At 45.7% G+C, this 18,920-nt stretch overlaps 1 protein-coding gene and 1 non-coding gene across 4 annotated transcripts in view; one reads left to right on the top strand and one right to left on the bottom strand.

Moving 5' to 3' along the window:
• Uba1 (ubiquitin-like activating enzyme 1) overlaps positions 1–18,920 on the top strand; it is a 60,235-nt gene that overhangs the window by 29,096 nt on the left and 12,219 nt on the right. For all 3 annotated transcript variants that reach the window (XM_050170850.3, XM_050170849.3, XM_050170851.3), the window contains exons 15-21: positions 3,678–3,874; positions 6,011–6,075; positions 9,246–9,294; positions 11,258–11,404; positions 11,594–11,668; positions 12,085–12,277; positions 16,374–16,642. In XM_050170850.3, the coding sequence (XP_050026807.3) occupies positions 3,678–3,874; positions 6,011–6,075; positions 9,246–9,294; positions 11,258–11,404; positions 11,594–11,668; positions 12,085–12,277; positions 16,374–16,642 (995 nt within the window). The remainder of the gene's footprint in view (positions 1–3,677; positions 3,875–6,010; positions 6,076–9,245; positions 9,295–11,257; positions 11,405–11,593; positions 11,669–12,084; positions 12,278–16,373; positions 16,643–18,920) is intronic.
• TRNAS-AGA (transfer RNA serine (anticodon AGA)) lies at positions 296–370 on the bottom strand. The gene has a single exon. It is a non-coding gene; the product is annotated as a tRNA-Ser (tRNA).

Genomic DNA, 18,920 nt, shown 5'->3' with positions numbered 1-18,920 from the left:
ACAGCGAATTCAGATTGAAGCGGGCGGGATGGTTGCTGCCATGGTGCTGCACGATCCCGCCGTCCCTGGCAAAAGTTACCGCACAGGCTTCCGGGCAACAATCGAAATTTGACTGCAATATGCTCTGTGCGTAGCAGTAGATATTTTTAGTTACGAATACAAATAGTTCATTCTGACATAATAGTTGTACAGAAGCTCGCAAGGTGGAGGGAAGTAATTAAAAGAAAATGAGGCTTCCACCCAAACCCCCCATATGGGTTCCTCGAAAGAAAAGCCTCGCAGTTGAAGAAAAAGTTGTCCTGGTCCGGGGCTCGAACCCGGTACCACTGCCTTTCTGGGGCAGCCGCTCTACCATCTGAGCTAACTAGGCGGCTAGGAGATGGCAGGGCGAAGTGGAATTTCTCTACTCGGAGTAAAGGTTGGTAGAGTCGAATCATGGGTTTCCTTTGTAGCAATTGCTATGACTCAGTGGATGTCTCATTTTCCTGTAACTAGATTATTCTATCCATTCGAATAATTTTTATTTCCAGGTTCGTTATAAGGTTCAGGTGTAGTATGTCTGCACTGGCTTCAGCTTGTTGTATGAAGGCCTGAAAAATGTTTTTCAATGGAATATCTGTGGAATCACATGCTTTTTTTCTCTGGTTGCTAAAGAAATGGTAAAGTTCTGTTGTCTTGAATACCAGTGAGGGTTTCAGTTCAATAGTGTGCCATACCGTGCCTCAACGCAATCTTCTATTGTTGGTCGTACAGAGGCCATTCTTATTCCATTACTACAAGGAAACTTCGTGGCGGCATTTGCAGGCAGACAGTTTTGCGTGAATTGTCAGTGAAAGCCCACTTTAGTAGAAGTGCTTTTCCTCCCTCCATGGACTGGCACTGGAAGTGGTGGGTAGAGCATATGTCACTCCATTGCATTTGCTGGCGGTTGTCTGTTCTTTCTGCATCCGCCCTAGCCCGTGCTTTGGAACACCACCGTGGTAGCTCAGTGGCTGTGTCATTGTGTGCTTCTTAGCTCAAGGATGCAGGCTCAATCTCTGCTGCGGCAGCTACATTTCACTGGTGGCAAAGTGCAAAACGCTGGTGTGCTCTCCATTTAAGGGTCCAGGTGTCAAAATAAATCCTGTTAGTCCCTTATTTAGACAGGAAATTGTGGTTCAGGTTTTCGGCACGTATAACCCCAGAATTTAAAGATTAACGTACAGTAAAACCTCGTTAAACCATACTCGCTTACAGAGCAGTTTCGTTTTAAAAGTAGTAAAGTCAAAACCCCAACTCAGTGGTCATTGAACATAATGCATATTGTATGCAGATCAACCGTGCCAGTTTATTATATGTAGCGGTTAACACAGCGTTTCCACATTTCGTCGTGCAATCACAGCGGTGCATTGTCCCCATCGGGCAGCCAGTCAGAACAAGCCTCAGAGATTAGAACAGCCTCAAAGCACCCTGTGCGTTTGTGTATGAAGCTACATCATCATTTCGCTGTCGTGCAAGCAGGGACTCTCATCGTGCCGAAGCTTGGTTAAAAAAAAAAAAACCGGGTGTTCTGCATATAAGATTGGACATCGTTCATGCTATCGAACGTGGCATGAAGAAGTCAGTGCTGGTACACGACAGCTGACTACTGTGCGTGGCATTTGGAATGCGAAGAATTTGCTCAGCAGCGCTGCTGCAGCCATGGAAAGATGTTGGCAACGAGGTTAGACTTGTCGCCATCGTTGCCTCTCATACCTCTCATGCTGCCTTTCATGCGGACAAGAAAAGCGACAGCACGGGTGATTCGGGCCCGACAGTGGCAGAAGCTGCGCGTGACGTCGGCCTCGTGAATGCAGTCACGAGATCAGCACCCTACAATTAAAAAGGCGCCTCGCGACTTCTGCAGCACTACCGAACCTGTGCAGAGAGAATGTGCAACGCCAACGAGGAATCTGCCATGCGAATGTTTGCCAAGAAGAGGGGGCTGGCTGAAAAGTTGACTCGTAGCTTCAGTACGTTAGAGGCCACTATCGTCGCTGCTAGGCCGCCACAGCATCAAACAAAAATAAACTAGACCTTTGTCATGCGAAGTGAATAAAGTATAAACCCCATACAAGCGATCTCGCGCTCGACAGCGACAAGTGACGCGATGTAAATGGCTGTTGCATGCCCTCGTCACCTAAAAGTTGTGCCCCATACGCGTGATGACTTCGAGTGACTGTCTCCCCGGTGTTGCCTGTATGAGGGCACCAAATATGCGCTGTAACTGGCCTTATTCACTTCGGTTAATGTGTTTTACTGTAAAAAGCAGCATAAAGTATTTCTGAAGGTTTTGCAGTAGGTTCTTATCCTTGCACATACAAAAATCGGTAGCGCTTAAGTAATGTACATCCAGTTCCAGCTTCGCGCTATTGGCTAGTCGCTCGTGGCACTTCCGGGCGCTGGGCGACAAATTCTAGATTTCCAGAACCGAGCAATCGAGCGACAAGACCAAGCGACTTGTTCAACCGACAACCTCTTTCGTCACTCGTCGCCATCGCGCACAAGATTGCTCTCGTAGGGTTTAGTCTTAAGTACTGCATGTTTTTGCCCTTTCATCGCATTCTCTTGAGGCTCCGTTTTTGACAGGTAAGTGGGCAATCTTATGCTATTTCGGTTAAACAGTACTACCATTTAGTACATACTTTTTCCAAGCTCTGGCCAGCTATACTTCAATGAAGTTTCACTGTATTCCTGCTTGCCATAATTGAGTCAATGGAGTAACTGCCATCATGGTAACCATAATTTCAGTCGAACACCTGACGAAGCGGCGCTGAATAGTTGCAGTGGCGAGGCAGTGTGGCTGTGGTAAAAGTAAAGACGGCATTGCAATCTGGCAGCAACTGCGTATAGCACGGTGGCAGCGATCGTGGCTCAATCTCCCGCATACAAGGGAGGAAAGCGGGAAGGAAACATGGAGTCTTCCATCACGCGCATAGTGCTGGTGGGCGCGGTGTTTTACTCCAGCAGCAACTGCGCATTGCACGACTGCAGCACGCCCTATCGTCAAAGCGATCTTCACCGGGAGCTGAGTCGATGGCGGCTCATAACTTTGTGCCTGCTGAGTTCTTGCCACTCAGTCTGCGTGGAAGCGAATGTTTGCAAGCTTATATGGCCTATAAAACTACTATCCTTACTTCGTGTAGTGGTCTACAAATTTGCTGTTGCATTCGATGGTTCATATTTGGTGGCTGCAGGAAAAAAAACGCTCAAAATTTTACCCCTCTTAATCAACACTCATGCCAACTTTGCACATACCTTTCAGGAAAAGAATGGGTTCATTATGCGAGTAAATACGGTAATACGAGGTTGCGGGATCAAGTCCTGGCCACAGCGGCCACATCTGGTGGGGGCCAAAATGCAAAATCACTCGTGTACTCCGATTTAAGTGCACATTAAAGATCCCCAGGTGGCAAGAATGACCAAAGCTGTGGCAAGAGCTTGAGGTCGCTAGCATTCACAGAAGGAAGAAGTATTTTAATGATTGGAAATGTAGAGAGGTCGGCCGGATAATGGAGCATCTGGAGCATATTTGCAAGCCTACCTGTCAGGCCTTCTCGTCGATCTGTGTGTACGTGCACACACGGAGGTGTGTGTACTGGTCATGCATGTTCGGTGCTTCGTAGTCAGCCATACATGGTGGAGCGCACACTGTGCAGGCATCTACATGGACCGGCGGTGCGTCTACTACCGCAAGCCCCTGCTGGAGTCTGGCACACTGGGCACCAAGGGCAACGTGCAGGTGGTGATCCCTCACCTGACAGAGTCGTACTCATCCTCCCAGGACCCACCCGAGAAGTCTATCCCCATCTGTACGCTCAAGAACTTCCCCAACGCCATTGAGCACACCCTGCAGGTCCGTGCCTCTTTTTACGTTTGGCTGTTTGGTCTGCTTATGTGGCTGTAAATTGAGGTTACAGGTTGGATTTCTTCCTGGAGCAGTGTTTTGATGGTGGTAGAAGGCAGACACACGAAGATCTAAGGTTTTGATTCGTATTGGATGTTACTGGCATTTTCTTTCTGAAAAACGTGAATATATTTAACTGCGCCACTTTATGGATAATGCTTTCCCTTGAAAGATCTGTAATTTCAAGCCAGTTCTACACTTGTCCTCGGTGTCCAGGAGCTGTTGCAGGATCTCTAGACAAGCGAGGCTGTGCTTGTAAGTTCGCGTAATGCGCCTCATGAGCGAGAATCATTCTTGGCATGCTGTGTATCGACAATATGGTTAAAATTTTACATAGCCCTCTTCCATGGTGCTTCTTAACCAATTTGTGGAATTGAAAGTGTGAAAGGACTTCCTCCTTTAACTGGTAGCTGTTGACTGGGAAATTGCAGTACACTCAAACCCACTTATAACAACATTCAAGTGGCACAAAGAAATTGTTATAACAGAGTTGCATGAAAAAAAAATATCAAAATGGGGAATGGCATAGCTGTGCCGAGAAAACTAATGGCAGGGAGGCCAGTTTTCCTCCCCTCCAACTTCTCCATTCGCCTTCCGATCGTGTTGACTCATTAAACTGTTTGACTCTGCTTTGTACACACTTTGATCCCATGTTAACAAGTTACGGCTGTCGGCATTAAAGAATGACACTGCTGTAACAACTGCAAAGAAGGGTCAGGGGCGGCAAGTGACATATCTCTGCCAAAGCATCGCATTGGTGGCCCCAAAAGGCACCTTTTAAAAAATGCGAGAAGGCTGCCACTGCAGCATCTCGGCTTGAGAAATCCAGAAAAAAATGCTAGAGCGAGATTGCCACAAACATCTCGCCACGTACTTCCCACTGGCTTGCACGAGAAAACCATGTCTGTCAGCCTTGCTTGCTTTACACAAAGCTTGCAGACATCCTTCTTTAAGGCAGCCATGTGATCCACGTGGCTGAAGGTCCCTCGCGAAAACAAGCCCCTGAAGGTCTGAATCATCTACAGGGCCTCCCGTGGGGACAATGTCGAGGCAGCCTGCCCTGCTGCGCTAGCACTGCTGCCGTCACTGTTGCTATGCAATGTAAGCACGCTTGCGACGATCACCTCATCTGTTAGAAGCCATTCATTTCCAAATCTATAGCAGTGCGCTTTCTTTCCACCGGCAGTGTCATGCATTGCCAATGATCAGCCATCTGCCGTTTCGGCGGCAAGTCAAACGAGGCTGAGAAACAGTGTGGCCTGGAACAACTTCAACGCAACGAATAAGACAAGCGCTAATGACTTAATCCGTTACCAGAATTGCGCAAAATTAGGGCCATAGAATAAAGAACCAACTGTGAGGGTCGAGCGAGCTACCTGGGAGCCGTGCCGGCAGTGTTGTCAGCGTAGTAAGCGCGGTCCATTCGTGTTCGGAGAAGTGGAAGGGCGACGAGAAAGAAAAGTGTGAGGCTCGTGTACATGTCTCGCAGAGAGAAGCACACAACAGCAGTTCGGGCGGTGGGCGATTGTGCATAGACTTGTATTTCGCCTTTTTCTTCAAGTATTTTGCATTCCATTACCTTTCGGCATGTACACCCAGCAGCCAGACTGGCATGGGGACATTGTACGAATGGGTTATGAGTGACTGTATGAGGCCTCAATTGCTTGAGAATGCAACAGTTCTAAATGCATGCAAAGTGCAGCACGGTTTCAAGAGTTAAATTGAAAGTCTGGTTACATCACGGGAGATCAAGGTTGTGATTGCACCTACACCTTATAACTATGCTGCTGAAAGTTTAGTACTTCTAGCATTTCATGAAAATAAGAGGGAGGAGGAAGGAAGGAGGAGCCAGGGCGTGGCTTATCTGAAGAATTTTTTGCTTTGAAATTCTGTCCATTATAAGGAATAGTCCCTTATAGCAAGGTCTGTCAAAGGAATGTTTTATTGCTAGTATGGGCCAGCTAAACAAAGAATATGGTTTGTTGTATCCAAAAGTGTTTTCTAGAGGATCCTTTATATGGGGCGCAGACAGTGCTGGCGTCTTGTTAAGGTCTGTTACTGAATGAATACATCACTCTCTTTCAGTGGGCTCGTGACGAGTTCGAAGGCTTATTCAGGCAATGTGCTGACAATGCTGTCCAGTATTTAAAGTGAGTACAATCCTGCAGTGTCTGTTGCTCTGTGTTGGTGCTTTCCTCTTTATATTTGACGTTAGAAAATCATGATAATTAGAACTCTTAGTTTACGGATAATTCGAACTGCTGTGTTGGTCCCAACAGAGGCCTTCATATTTGTATAAGGAAAAACTATGGCAAATTTAAACTCCGTAGCAAACACAAGGGTTGTTTCGAAAAAAATTGCTTTCTCCCATGAACTGCTTCTCAGGCAACCAGAGGGAAAGTTCGATGCACCCTTAGCTATGGCATTGTCATCTGCCGTAAAAATGACGAAAGTGTGGGGACGCGAGACGAAACCCGAGCAAGCAGAGCAGCGCATGACCTTTTTCATTCCGCTTAAAGCTTTAGCTTGAGGGTTTCTATCTAAATACGTGGGAAAAGAGAAATCTTTTTTCTCTGCAACCGCTGCACCAAATTTGGTGAGGTTTGTATTTGGGGTCCCTTTAAATAATATGTACACCAGCTGGGACTAGAGAATTACATTTTATGTTGTGATGTCAACGACAGCATTATCTGGAGTGAGCAATATTAAGGGGGGACCCTTTGCCTGAAAACGTTTTAAAATTATTAATTGATATTGATGAAACTTGTAGTTTATGTATTTCAATGTGCTAGTCGTAAATATACTAGTTTTGTTGAAGAGTAAATAACGTTCCAGAAATTGAAGAAATTCAGCTTTATTGCATAATTTGCTTGGAGGTGAGCTTGAGAACAAGTTAAGGACCGCACAAAGAGCAATGGAACGAAGAATGCTAGCATAACTTTAAAAGACAGAAAGAGAGCGGTTTGGATCAGAGAGCAAACGGACATGTACAATATTCTAATTTACATTAACAGAAAAAAATGGGACTGGGCAGGTCATGTAATGCGCAGATTAGATAACTGTTGGACCATTAAGGTGACAGAATGGCTACCAAGAGAAAGGAAGTGCAGTCGAGGACGGCAGGAGACTAGGTGGGGCGACGAAATTAGGAAATTCGGGGGCACTAGTCGGAATCAGTTGGCACAGGACAGAGGTAATTAGAGATCACAGGGAGATGCCTTCGTCCTGCAGTGGACATAATATAGGCTGCTGCTGCTGCTGATGATGATGATGATTATGACGATGAGCTATCGACCAAACTATATATGGCATAGTAAATATTGACATGCAAAAATGTGGAATTAACAGAGTGCAAATAAGCAAGTGTGATGCTCTAGCCCAAATTTATATCAAATGAGAACATTGCAGACTTCAGTGAGAAAAGTCCATCTACTAAAGAAAAACTTTTTAATTTCTTAATAAATGCAACAACATTATATATAAGTTCGCACTCTACACAGCTTTGACTTTCTGAGAAAAAAAACTATTAGTGATAGCACAAGTAGAAGCAGAGATAATGCAACTCCAAACGGCATCATCATCAAAATTGTGGTTTTGAAAAAACATTTCATAACTGATATATCGAAAGCTTGAAGAAAAAAAAAACTGCACCAAATGCGTTCAGTAGGCACTCGACCAATTCATGGCTGTTTGGCCGTTGCTAGTCGACAACATAGCATGCACTGCGAGTATGTTCACTTCAAAAGGATTACATGTTTTCGGGCCCTCAATTCCCCGTGACGTCCATCCCGAATTAGCTTCACTGTAGATCTCGTACACCAGTCAGTTTAGTAGCGAGATCGTAATCCTGATCGCTCCGCACCAGCTATGCAGAACCACTGCAAGTATTGCACGAGAAAATGCGGATATTGTTCACTGCTGCAAGTCCGACGACAATGTACAGAGCAGCAAGCTTCGCGACTGAGGCTGTTGCGCTATCGATGGCCGGATCTTCAACAAAACGCCGGATCGTTCACTCCGTGGCCGTTGTAGGTGCAACCTTATTGAGCATAGCTTTCTCATGTGCTCTTCTCCATTTTCTCTTCAGTTACGACAGCCGCGTTCAGTTCTTACGCGAGTGTAACTGGTGTGGGGATATGAGTGATCCGGCATAGCAGTTGAGGAGTCGACATTCGGCAGCGGTATGACTTCAGCGGCGAGCTGTTAGGCATCCTGTGCCAACTGCGACGACGGAATTGCTTTCGGAAGTTTATTGCATCTGCACGTTCACAGTACAAAACTTTGTCGGACCTCCAGCATATCCAGCGTCGCAGTTGCTAGGCGAAGACAAAATGGCGGCTGTTTTCGGCGTTTGAGCACTCGTGGTCCTTGGAGCCAATCATCACTCACCAGCTTGATCACTTGCTTAAACTGGGCAATAGTAGCAACTGCGGCAGATTTCTTTTTGTGTGTGTGTGACCACAGCTATGGCAATGTTGCCAACCGATAAATAAAGCAAGCCAAAAACGTGAGCTTTCAAATTATACCAAAATGTCGCTGGCAGAGCGCGTAGTTATCGGGTTATGCGCAACAAAAATCGGGCGTGATTTGTTCTCAATTTAAAGGGCAACGCTTGCGGATTCACATCTTTAAATCACAATAACACAACTACGCTGCATTTTGTTACCAAATTTTGGAGGTAGGCGCAGAAATACATCGGGAACGCGAAAATTGAAAATGTCAAATTTTGGGCTGATTTTTGGTCCCTGAGAACTTCCCCCCTTAAAGGTACTAAGTAAAAGATGAACATTTACTGGTTTAGCTTTGCCTTTGTGAAGAATGAAACATAAAAACAAGCATATGATGGTGCTGTTGAGGTTGTTTCAGTGTTTTACATTGCAACTGACCATAGCAACTTCGGCAAATCCAAGTCAAATTCCAAGCTCGAAAGCCAAATGGTGCATGCACCGTCGAAGCCGTTTTGATGCCTACTTGAGCAAGTTCCCAGTGTTCGACTTTTTGGTGTGGGAGAGGCCATTTAACATAGTGAAACCTATTTATAGCGAGCTCAATAGTTGTACAAAAAGTGGTCAGTATATCAGAAGTTTGTTATATTGAGGCTCATCCTTAAAAAACACTAAAAAATTAGCCGCACTGAAGCTGGCATCAGCAGTTACAATTCGGCAGCACTTCGCGCAAAAATGACGCTGAAAATCTCTTGCTCTTAGACTTGGTGTTCCGAATTTTGAGTGTGGTTTATTGAAGGTGTTCTTAGGTTCATACAAAGCACCAAACCTGTAGCATCAATAACTGCCATTTTCTTTTTCACTGTCATCTTCAGAGACCCAAGGTTCATGGAGAAGACGATGAAGCTTCCAGGAAACCAGCCGGTAATGTTTCATTAGATTCTTTCCCTTTAATTTTTTAGTACAGTACGCCCTCAGAAATATTTTTTGAAATTGCTGCCTAAACAAACTTCCTTGTCTTGGAACACAATTTTCATACCTTTGGATATGAACTAAAACTGAAACTGATCGTTGAACTAATTGGGCAATTATGGTGTGGGGTTGGGGGGCATTTTCCTTCTAGTGTGTGTTCATACATTTTGCTTTTGTCGCAGCTGTCAGGTTCGTTTACACTGGCCTATGTAAAGTGTGATTTATTTCAGCGCTACTGATGGTAGCCTTATACAATCGAAACCCACGATAACGAAATCCAGCGACTACAGAATTCTCGCGGCAATGAAATATTTTCGTATCCCCGGCGAACGGCCATAAGATTCAATGTATATTGTACCTCCCGGCAACGAAATGTTGCTGTACTATAATCCTGCATCAACGAAATTCGCCGGAACATCTCTCATATTACCTACTCGCGCAAGGCTAGCGGGCTCCAGGATGTGCTCAAATGCTATTGCTTTGCACTAAAATTTCGTAAAAATACCAACACATTACACTTGTGTGGGTGCTGCCATTCTTGTTTACAAAAACAACCAAGCTCCAGAAGCAATCGCGCTGCAAACACGTCGTGGCCACGATGTAGTTTTTTGATCGCCCGTTTGAAGTGGCACACATGTTGCTACCAACCTATGACGACTGTTTTTGCACTCTTAGTGCATTGCGTAATGAGAAGAATGCAGCAAAAACAAGGAAATCCACGTCCCACCAGCGGGGGAATTGTTTACAATACATAGATAGCTCTTGCAGCATGGAGTGCCACTCATCGGGCCGTGATGGAGCGATCGTGCAGAAATACGCATTCCTTGCTTCAAGGATGCTGGTTTTGGCGCCACCCGACAGGTACTGCATGCGAATTCGGCACCAGGCATAACTTTGCACTAAGGGGCCGTAATCTTGGTCGACTTCCTTCGGTTATACGAGATGCAATCACTTTCGCACTAGGCACCTACAGGTGTGTGCTGGAGAAATGCTGCTGCATACGTGAAGCACTGTTGCTCTGCGTCCGGTGCTGAGTTACGCAAAATCTCGCAAAAATGATCGCATCTCCAAAAGCAATTGACTCAGAATACTGCTCTACTGCAGTGCTGCCACTGCGGATTGACGCATACGCACTTTGTACTGTCGGCAATGCGGTTCTGTATCCTCACACAAGCTTGCCAAAGTAAGCTAACGAAATTTTGACCATAAAGTTTCATTCTGCGATGCATTACCTATCTGCGCTGTCTCATTTCGCAACAACTAAATTCTTGCGAAAGTGAATTTTTTCGCGTTCCCCGCCAATTTTTTTCTTGCGGGGTTCAACTGTACTCGGTGGCTGCTTGGAGCGCTGGGCATTTTGCTGGGCTTATTAGCCCATAGGAAAGCTGGATATCCCTCAATGTGTTCATCAGTGCCGTGTCATGTGCTCTGTGTCCACTTGCTATCCTTTTGATGCGTCACTCCACTAACAGTGAAGGGTGTAACAAATATTTTTGTTTTGTAACTGTAAGCTGCGTTACCATGAATGCCACAGTGGGGCTTCACCTCATAGATGTGGTACCCGAGTAGTCCAGTGCCACCTCCTTAGCGAGCTTTAGTAAGAGCGAACACCCTGAAAAATGTTCATAATGCTGCACCATCTACTCGGCGTCTATTTGGCATTTGCTCGCCACCGTAATCACATCCCATTCTAGAGCGCGGAGTACTGAGGTAATGATGCAGTAAACAATTAGGCCTTCATAGCATTGCTAATTGCCAATGCTTCACCAGCTCTGATGCTGTGGCACAATCTGCTACATGGAAAGTAATGCTTCATCATTTGCATACTGTGATTAGTACATTTTTTTTACCACTGTGCATAATCTCCAAACTTTACTGCATGCTGTGGGGTCACGAGTTCATGCTCACCTTGCAGCTTGAGCTGCTCGAAGGGGTCAAACAAATGCTGGTGGACGAGCGGCCGACGTCGTTTGCCGACTGCATCGCCTGGGCCAGGCTGCGTTTCCAGGACCAGTACAACAACCAGATCCGGCAGTTGCTGTACAACTTTCCAGAAGACCAGGTGAGGGCAGTCCTGTTGCCTTCGCGGCTTGTAGATTTCAGCATTTCAGGAATTGGGTCAAGGACAGGAAAGAAGTGTTTGCCAGTCATCTGTGCAGTTGCTCTCAGTCCATAAACTTGCATAGGAAAACTTTTTCCATTTTCCTTTCTTACTACCCCCCCCCCCCCCCCTCTTCCTCTTTTTTTTCAGACTACAAGTTCAGGAGCCCTATTTTGGTCAGGCCCCAAACGTTGTCCCAGGCCTATCGAGTTTGACCCCAAGGAGGCAAGTACAAATTGAGCTCTATGTATGTTTTCGAGATATTAGTAGCCAGTGCGATGACTATATAATAGTCGTGAGGCAGTCAATTTCAAGAGCTTTGTTAGCATAGACCTTGCGTGCATTCACTTGTAACTGCATTTGACTTGTTTGTAAAGAAAAGCATACAGCGCATATTCACTCACATAACGTATGCATTTATTTCTACACAAAATGCGGCACAAACTTTGGGGTTCTTGCACAGGGGGGACAGATAAACTATTAGTTTCATGTGGGTTTTCATTCATTGTGCGAGCAGATACACAACGCAAGCGTTGACTATAAGCTATTCAGGATACCCAATAGCACACTACAGGTTTGTTTACTTCATGCTCTTTGAGGACCTTCGCTCACTCATAATGTTCTTGCATTTGATAATGCAGACCCTGCACATGGACTACATAGTGGCTGCAGCCAACCTACGAGCAGCCATGTTTGGCCTGCCGAAGTGCACAGACCGAGAGGAAATAGCCCGTGTCCTTAAACGGGTCAATGTGCCGCCATTCGAGCCACGGCAAGGAGTCCGCATTGCTGTCACGGATGCCGAGGCCCAGCAGACTATGGGCGGACCCACTGGTATGTCTTGCTGGAAGCACTTTTGTTGCCTGGGTTTCCTTGCCTGCATTGTGCTTTGCAAACTGAACTAGGCTGGCTGCGTGAGAAAGCTTTTGGCTCTGGTGCTTGTGTGTTGTGGAGTTCGTTTAGAATGAACTTACTCGGGAGGAAAGCCACAAGTCCCACCCGGTAGAGTATAATAGCTTGTTTGAAAGCATGAAACAGATGGACAGCACAATCACTGTGGCCTAGAAATGGTCATGGCAATCTCAGTGAAAGTGATACAACTTAAGGGGGGACGCGGGGATCAGATCGCGAAAATCGCAAAAAAGATCGATTTTTGGCAACGACGCGTTTCGGTATCTGCAATGCCTAATCTACATTGTATCAATATGGTTTGACTGAAAACGCACTAAAAGTGCCCGAAAAAAATTAATTTATCAGTGCGTAGGGCGAGAAAACAGCTTTAAATCGCGTAAAATCACCGCAGTTCGCGGAGCCCTAACTCGTCTTTCCCGCCACCGAACGCCGCCATCTTGGTATCGTTCGAACGCTCGAAGTTTCGCCATTCCGTTTCCGAATTTTTCGGTCATCGCCATCTTGTAACAAACGCACAAACACAAAAGAAGCGCGGGTCTGCTAAAGGCGGTCACACGGGCCCTGCGATGAAAGCGGGCCTCCGATTGGTTGCCGTACTGAAAGGCGTCTCGCCATTGGTTGCTGCTGCAGCAGCGGGCAAGCTGGCAACCACAGCGGACGGCAGTTGTCTGCTTTGAAAACCACGCCGGCGTCGTTCTTCGCTTGACACTCGCAGAATTCGGATTTATGAAAGCTCCCAGGTCAGTGATGGATCGTCGCTCGTTCGAAAAGAACTTTTAAATGAAGCATGCCTTCGGAAAATGGAAGCGCAAGCCTCCTACGGCGAGAAAAAGACGGCGGCCAGCGGGAGAAGCGGAGAACCCGACTGAACACGCGGATAACGTGCCGCGTTATCTTGCACCGTGCTATTCCAGCAGCGAAGCCGACAATCGCCCTGTGACATCGATACTGATAACTAAGCCACCGGAAGACGTGCCAATGGAGGCTCTCGCACCTGTGCGTACGGCCGCGCGACTCAGCAACCGAGATCGCGTTGTTGGAGGCGACGCGGGTCGAAGGTCTCCATCGCCGGCAAAGACGGTGTGCGTTTCCGATGCATCGTGCGACAGGGACACGCAGCCTGCGAGTGAGCCCCGACCGTCGACGAGCTGCATACTGTATGGTGACTCAAGGCTCACCAGACGAATCGTCGCACGATTCAGACGCACCTCGAGCCGCGTTTTGTGTCAGCGGTGACTGCAGAAGCGCAGGCATGCAGCGTTCGCGACTCCCTTCGCGCAGTGTCAGCGACTGAGCGGAAGCAGCAATGCCAAGAACAAATTTAGGCCCCTTGTGACTGCGAGATCATTATTATGCCTGTTTCCGCGATGAACTCTTTGATCGTTAAAGCTCTGTGCCCAAGATGCCAACAGCGTTCTGTGGGTGTACACTACGATACCAGGCTCGGCCTGGCAGTGAAAATGGTGGTCATGCACTACTCCAAACGGCGCAAGAAAAGGATAAAGAACGCCTGAAGAAGGCATCCAAAGCCCACCAAATAAAGAGGCAAAGGTGTAAGAAGATGCCTGACAGCAATGATTCAAAATATTACAGCCCTGATGCTTTTTAATAAATTTGCAGTGCTTTTAAAACTTTGCAAACTTTGCAGCCAGTTTTCTCAATTGCATTTTTTTTGTCAATCACCTCGCTCGTGGAAAGCGTAGCACAACAATGGCTTGACTGATTTTGGTCCAGTTTGTTTTGCTGTGATCCACAAGCTGTGCTGTATTTAAAGACAGTCTTGAAATGTTTCTTTATCTTTCCATTATTTAATTATTTCACAATTACTACATGGCTCCATGCAGTGAAGCACAGTCATGTGCATGTTATGTTGAGCAAAAAATTATTAGCGCTCTAAAAAAAAAATCGAACACTGTCTTGATGTAGATTAGACATCTGGGCAAACATGCAAAGTATTTCCAGCTCCCTATCATGTTTCGTTACTGTGCCAGGCTTTCCACAAGCAAGGAACTTATAAATTCTTATAAAACAAAAACTAATTAAGATATCCTAATGAAATTTTAGAATTGTCTCTTTATTGCAATGTGCAGTGTGTGTGCCAAATTTCAGCCCTTTCTGTCAAGAAACAAAAAAGTTAATTCTGATCCCCTCCTCCCCCCTTAAACATGCTGCTCCGGGCTGCCTTTAAAATAGTGTGGGGTAGACTATGCCCAATAGCTTTGCGGTTCGTCAGTTCCCAACAAGGTAATGCTCAGTCATCTGCAACCTGTTTTTGAAGTGGGGCTAGCCTAGAAATCCTCTGCACTGGAAAGGCGTGTGGGGGGGAGCTTCAAGGGATGGGCCAACTGTCTTTGTCAGCCCATTCTGCGTCATTGTCAACCAACTTCCTGGATAAAAATGTTGTTGTGCAGCAATTTTAATGTATAAGCATTCTTTGGCGGGTACCCCAGAAAAACCTGTCTGTCACATAAAAGGTGTAATGCCTTGTATCTGCATAAAAACATGTAATATGTGACGTTAAGACATTTAATCGTTATAATAGTTTAAATGTAGGTGATTGGTAGCTTTATAAATGATATGGGAACAATTGAACCCCCCCCCCTCCCCCTCAAAAAGAGTCTTCAGAAAACTAGTTTCGTCAGGCTGCCTTGAATGTGTACTTTCTTGCATTACGAGTGTTTGTACAGAGCAGCCTACTGTGAGGCTGATGAGCATAAAAAGAATAACTGATTAGTACATGTGCTAATAGTATACCATATTCATTCAAATGTAAGGAGAGGTTTTTTTTCCACAATCTTCAGCTTTCATTCACCCCCGCCATATACACAAATTTTGCCTGAAGGGGGGAGGGAGGGGGGAGGTGCTTCTAAACTATCTAAAACAGGATGTTCTTTGTTTGGAGCCTAATTAGCTAATTAACATCAACTTGCAAGGTAACATACTGCACATGAGTGTTCATGGTGTGTTGCAAGCCATAAATAGTTGTTTTTGACCATTTTGAAGTGAAGTTATAGGTTGTCACTTAGTAATAAAAAATGCACACCTTGATAATAGAAAAATATCAATATGGGCATTTTTTATGGCTAAGTTTGGCAACCTATAACATTGCTTCAAGGTGGCCTAAAACTATTGATAGCTTACGACAGACTATAAACATTCAAAATCTATTCCGTGTGCTGTACGTTACCGTGCAACTTGCTGTTAAAGGGGGTCATGGCAATAAGAACTTCTCTTGTTTATTTATTTATGGAAATAGATGAAATTTGGCGTGCAGGTATGATATGTCATGCTGATATCAAGTAGTTTTGTGCTATCTATTGTTTTGCAAAAAAAAAAAACCATTACAAATTTTTTTTGAGGTGCAGTATTTTAAGATCTAAGTGCAAATTACAGAATCGTTGTGAAAGGGCACTGAGATGACTGAAAGCAACTGCTGTTTCATTTGTTGTGAACATTTGAACATTTAAATATTTTCTTTGGGCCCCTAAAACCTGCCTGGGATGTAGTCGTTTAATTGGCTAATTAGGCTCCAAACAAAAAACATCCTGTTTTGGATATCACAAAAATAGCATTTTTTAAATCAGCTGGTAAAAATATGTTAACTTTGTAAATTTCATTCAAATTGTTTAAAAACTAGGCTTCTGAAGTGCTTGTTCCCCCTTAACATGTGGCTTCACAGTAGCGTGCGCCACAATGCCAGCTGTGATGGCAGCTGTGATGAAACCAGTTGTGACTGCATTCTGGCTTAATTTATATGATCGCTTTGAAGGGGCCATACAGCTTACTGCCAACTGGTCTCCACACCATGCAGTACGCAGTTTTCGTTTATTTGACACTGGAAAAGCAATGGGTAAGACATGCATTACTGAGGAAAAGCAAGTAAGCAGGAGCTAAGTAACAGCTCAGCCAATGAATGCTTACGCATTAGTAGACAATTCTCAGATTTTGTCGCATTCTTTCTTTTTGAGCTGTGCGCTCGCCGCAAGGTTCATCATGACCTTCTGGTGTCTTGTTTCAGACCAGGAACGGTTGAACATCCTGCAGAGGGAGCTACCCGCAGCAGAAATGCTTGGAGACGTGAAGTTGACTCCCCTGGACTTCGAGAAGGACGACGATACCAACTTCCACATGGACTTCATCGTGGCCGCCTCCAACCTACGCGCCACGAACTACAAGATTGCACCTGCAGACCGGCTTCGCAGCAAGCTCATTGCGGGCAAGATCATACCTGCTATTGCTACCACCACCTCGCTCATCGCTGGTCTTGTTTGCCTTGAGCTTTACAAGGTGATTCCTATGTTCCTTGTTGGAGAGAGCCGGGAAATGCAATAGGCATTTGAAAGGTCAACGTACCGCAGCTTTGTATTCTAAACTCACCCTGGGGCAATATTATATAAAATTTTCAATTTATTTATCACCTGTCACAGTGAGCGGCCATTACTTGTGCTAGGGAAGACCTGGTGTCATGCCAGCAATTAGCGAATGAAGGGCTAAAGGAATGGAGGGAGGGAAAAAAAACTTTATATAGTCGAACTTTGTTGCACAGTGCAGTCAACTCGTAACAATGCCAGAAGAAAAGAAAAATTTAATCGTTATAACTGTTCTCATTGCTATATCTGGGCTTCTGTGAAAAAAAGGAAGCTCCTGGTCATACCTTTATAGCTTGTAACTCAGATTTGCCACTCGCGCTAAAAAAGAAGTCGTACAAAGTAGGCTGTGAAAAATAACTTCAATTTGTACCTCTAAACACGTGTCAAGCATTCAGGGTGCTGAAATAGTCCCCTAGTCCAGGGAAAAAGAAAAAGCTGCACTTTCTTTCACAGCAGTGCCAGGTTTACAACTGCGGTGTATATTGTGTGCAGCTGCTACGCGAACACTTGCAGCAGATAAATGTGCATGAAATCAATGAAATACTGTATCGACGACAGCACACTTTGCATGGACATCAGGGTCACTGTCAAAGGCGAGCCATTGTCACTCATGTCGCACAACGCTGCCATTAGTTCCAGATCGCCTTGTCGGAGACCTCTTCTCAGAACAAGACATCGCAATCTGGGGATCAATGTTGTAGTGATTCCTTTTCCTATACTAATGCCTTTCGGCGCTTTTCACGTTCGTGAGTGGTAAAGAGACCCTCTACCCCGGGCAGGGCATCAAACATTGCCACTCAGGAACGTGAAAAGCGCCAAAAAGCATTAGCATTGGGAAAAGGAATCGCTACAAAATCACGGCCCTGCGCTCGGAAACTCCTCCATCAAAGCACCACCTGTTTCATCTTCAGTAGCAACGTGTTTTGAGAGCTCTGCGATGTCAGCGGCTTCCACTGTGTTGGTTTCAGTATCATGGGAGGTGTGGCCCTGGCTCACAAGCCCACCTCTCTGAAACAGTTGCTTATGGTGGAAAAGGGTCACTGACCCTTTTTTTCCGTTGATCAGCACGGCCACTGGTTTCAGCCTTCATGAACGTTGCGCCCCTTCACGATCGTTGACTCCATCTTCTACAAACTGGGCTGTCAACTGCTTCAAGGCTGGTTTTGCTGTGCATTTCTGTGCTTGCCGAGAGATTGTAGAAAGGGCGAGTGCCATCCGCCGTGGTTACTCAGTGGCTATGGTGTTAGGCTGCTGAGCACGAGGCCGCGGGATCGAATCCCGGCCACGGCGGCCGCATCTCAATGGGGGCGAAATGCGAAAACACCCGTGTACTTAGATTTAGGTGCACGCTAAAGAACCCCAGGTGGTCGAAATTTTCGGAGTCCCCCACTACGGCGTGTCTCATAATCATAAAGTGGTTTTGGCACGTAAAACCCCATAATTTAATTTAATTTTTTAAGGGCGCTACTTTAAGGGCACCACTCTGCTTCACTTTTTTCTCTGTCGCTCTGTCGTCTCGACTCCTATGGAGTACTATCGTGGGCGACGCAGACGCGAAGCAGCTGGCTCCATCTTTTGCTGCGCTGCAACAACTTGCACTGCTCTCCATGGCTTTCGCAATCGGCGTAGTGGTGGGGTGTAGTAAGCAGTAATGACGGTAGATATGAAATTGCTTAGGCAACCTTTCCACCCCATCTCTGAGCAAACTGAGCAATGCTAACTTAAAGCTCAGTCTGCATGGAAAATGCCATACAGAAAGCAAAATTTTTATCCTATCCGGCATACACATATTGTTCTATGTGTTATTCTTATAAGTGGACTGCACTGTAACACATCTGACATGCAAAAGTACCTTCGTTATACAGTGCAACCTCGTTAAACTGTAGTTGGCCGGAGCTTGTATAAAGTATGTACTAAACGGTAGTACTGCTTAACCAAAATAGCATGAGATCGCCCACTTACCTGTCAAAAACGGAACACATCGAGAGTGCGATGAAAGGGGAAAAACATGTAGTATTTATTCACTTCGCGCGACAAAAGTGATCTTTTCGTTTGATGCCGCTGTGGCCTAGCAGCGACGACTACGGCTTCAAACTTACTGAAACTGCAAGCCAGTCCCCTCTTCTCGGCAAACACTCGCATGGCAAATTCCTCATTCTCGTTAACGTATTCTCCGTGCACGTGCGCACTAGCAC

The sequence above is a fragment of the Dermacentor andersoni genome, chromosome 6 (assembly GCF_023375885.2).
Source record: "Dermacentor andersoni chromosome 6, qqDerAnde1_hic_scaffold, whole genome shotgun sequence".
Taxonomy (NCBI): Eukaryota; Metazoa; Arthropoda; class Arachnida; order Ixodida; family Ixodidae; genus Dermacentor; species Dermacentor andersoni.
This window is presented reverse-complemented; position numbering and strand designations above follow the sequence as displayed.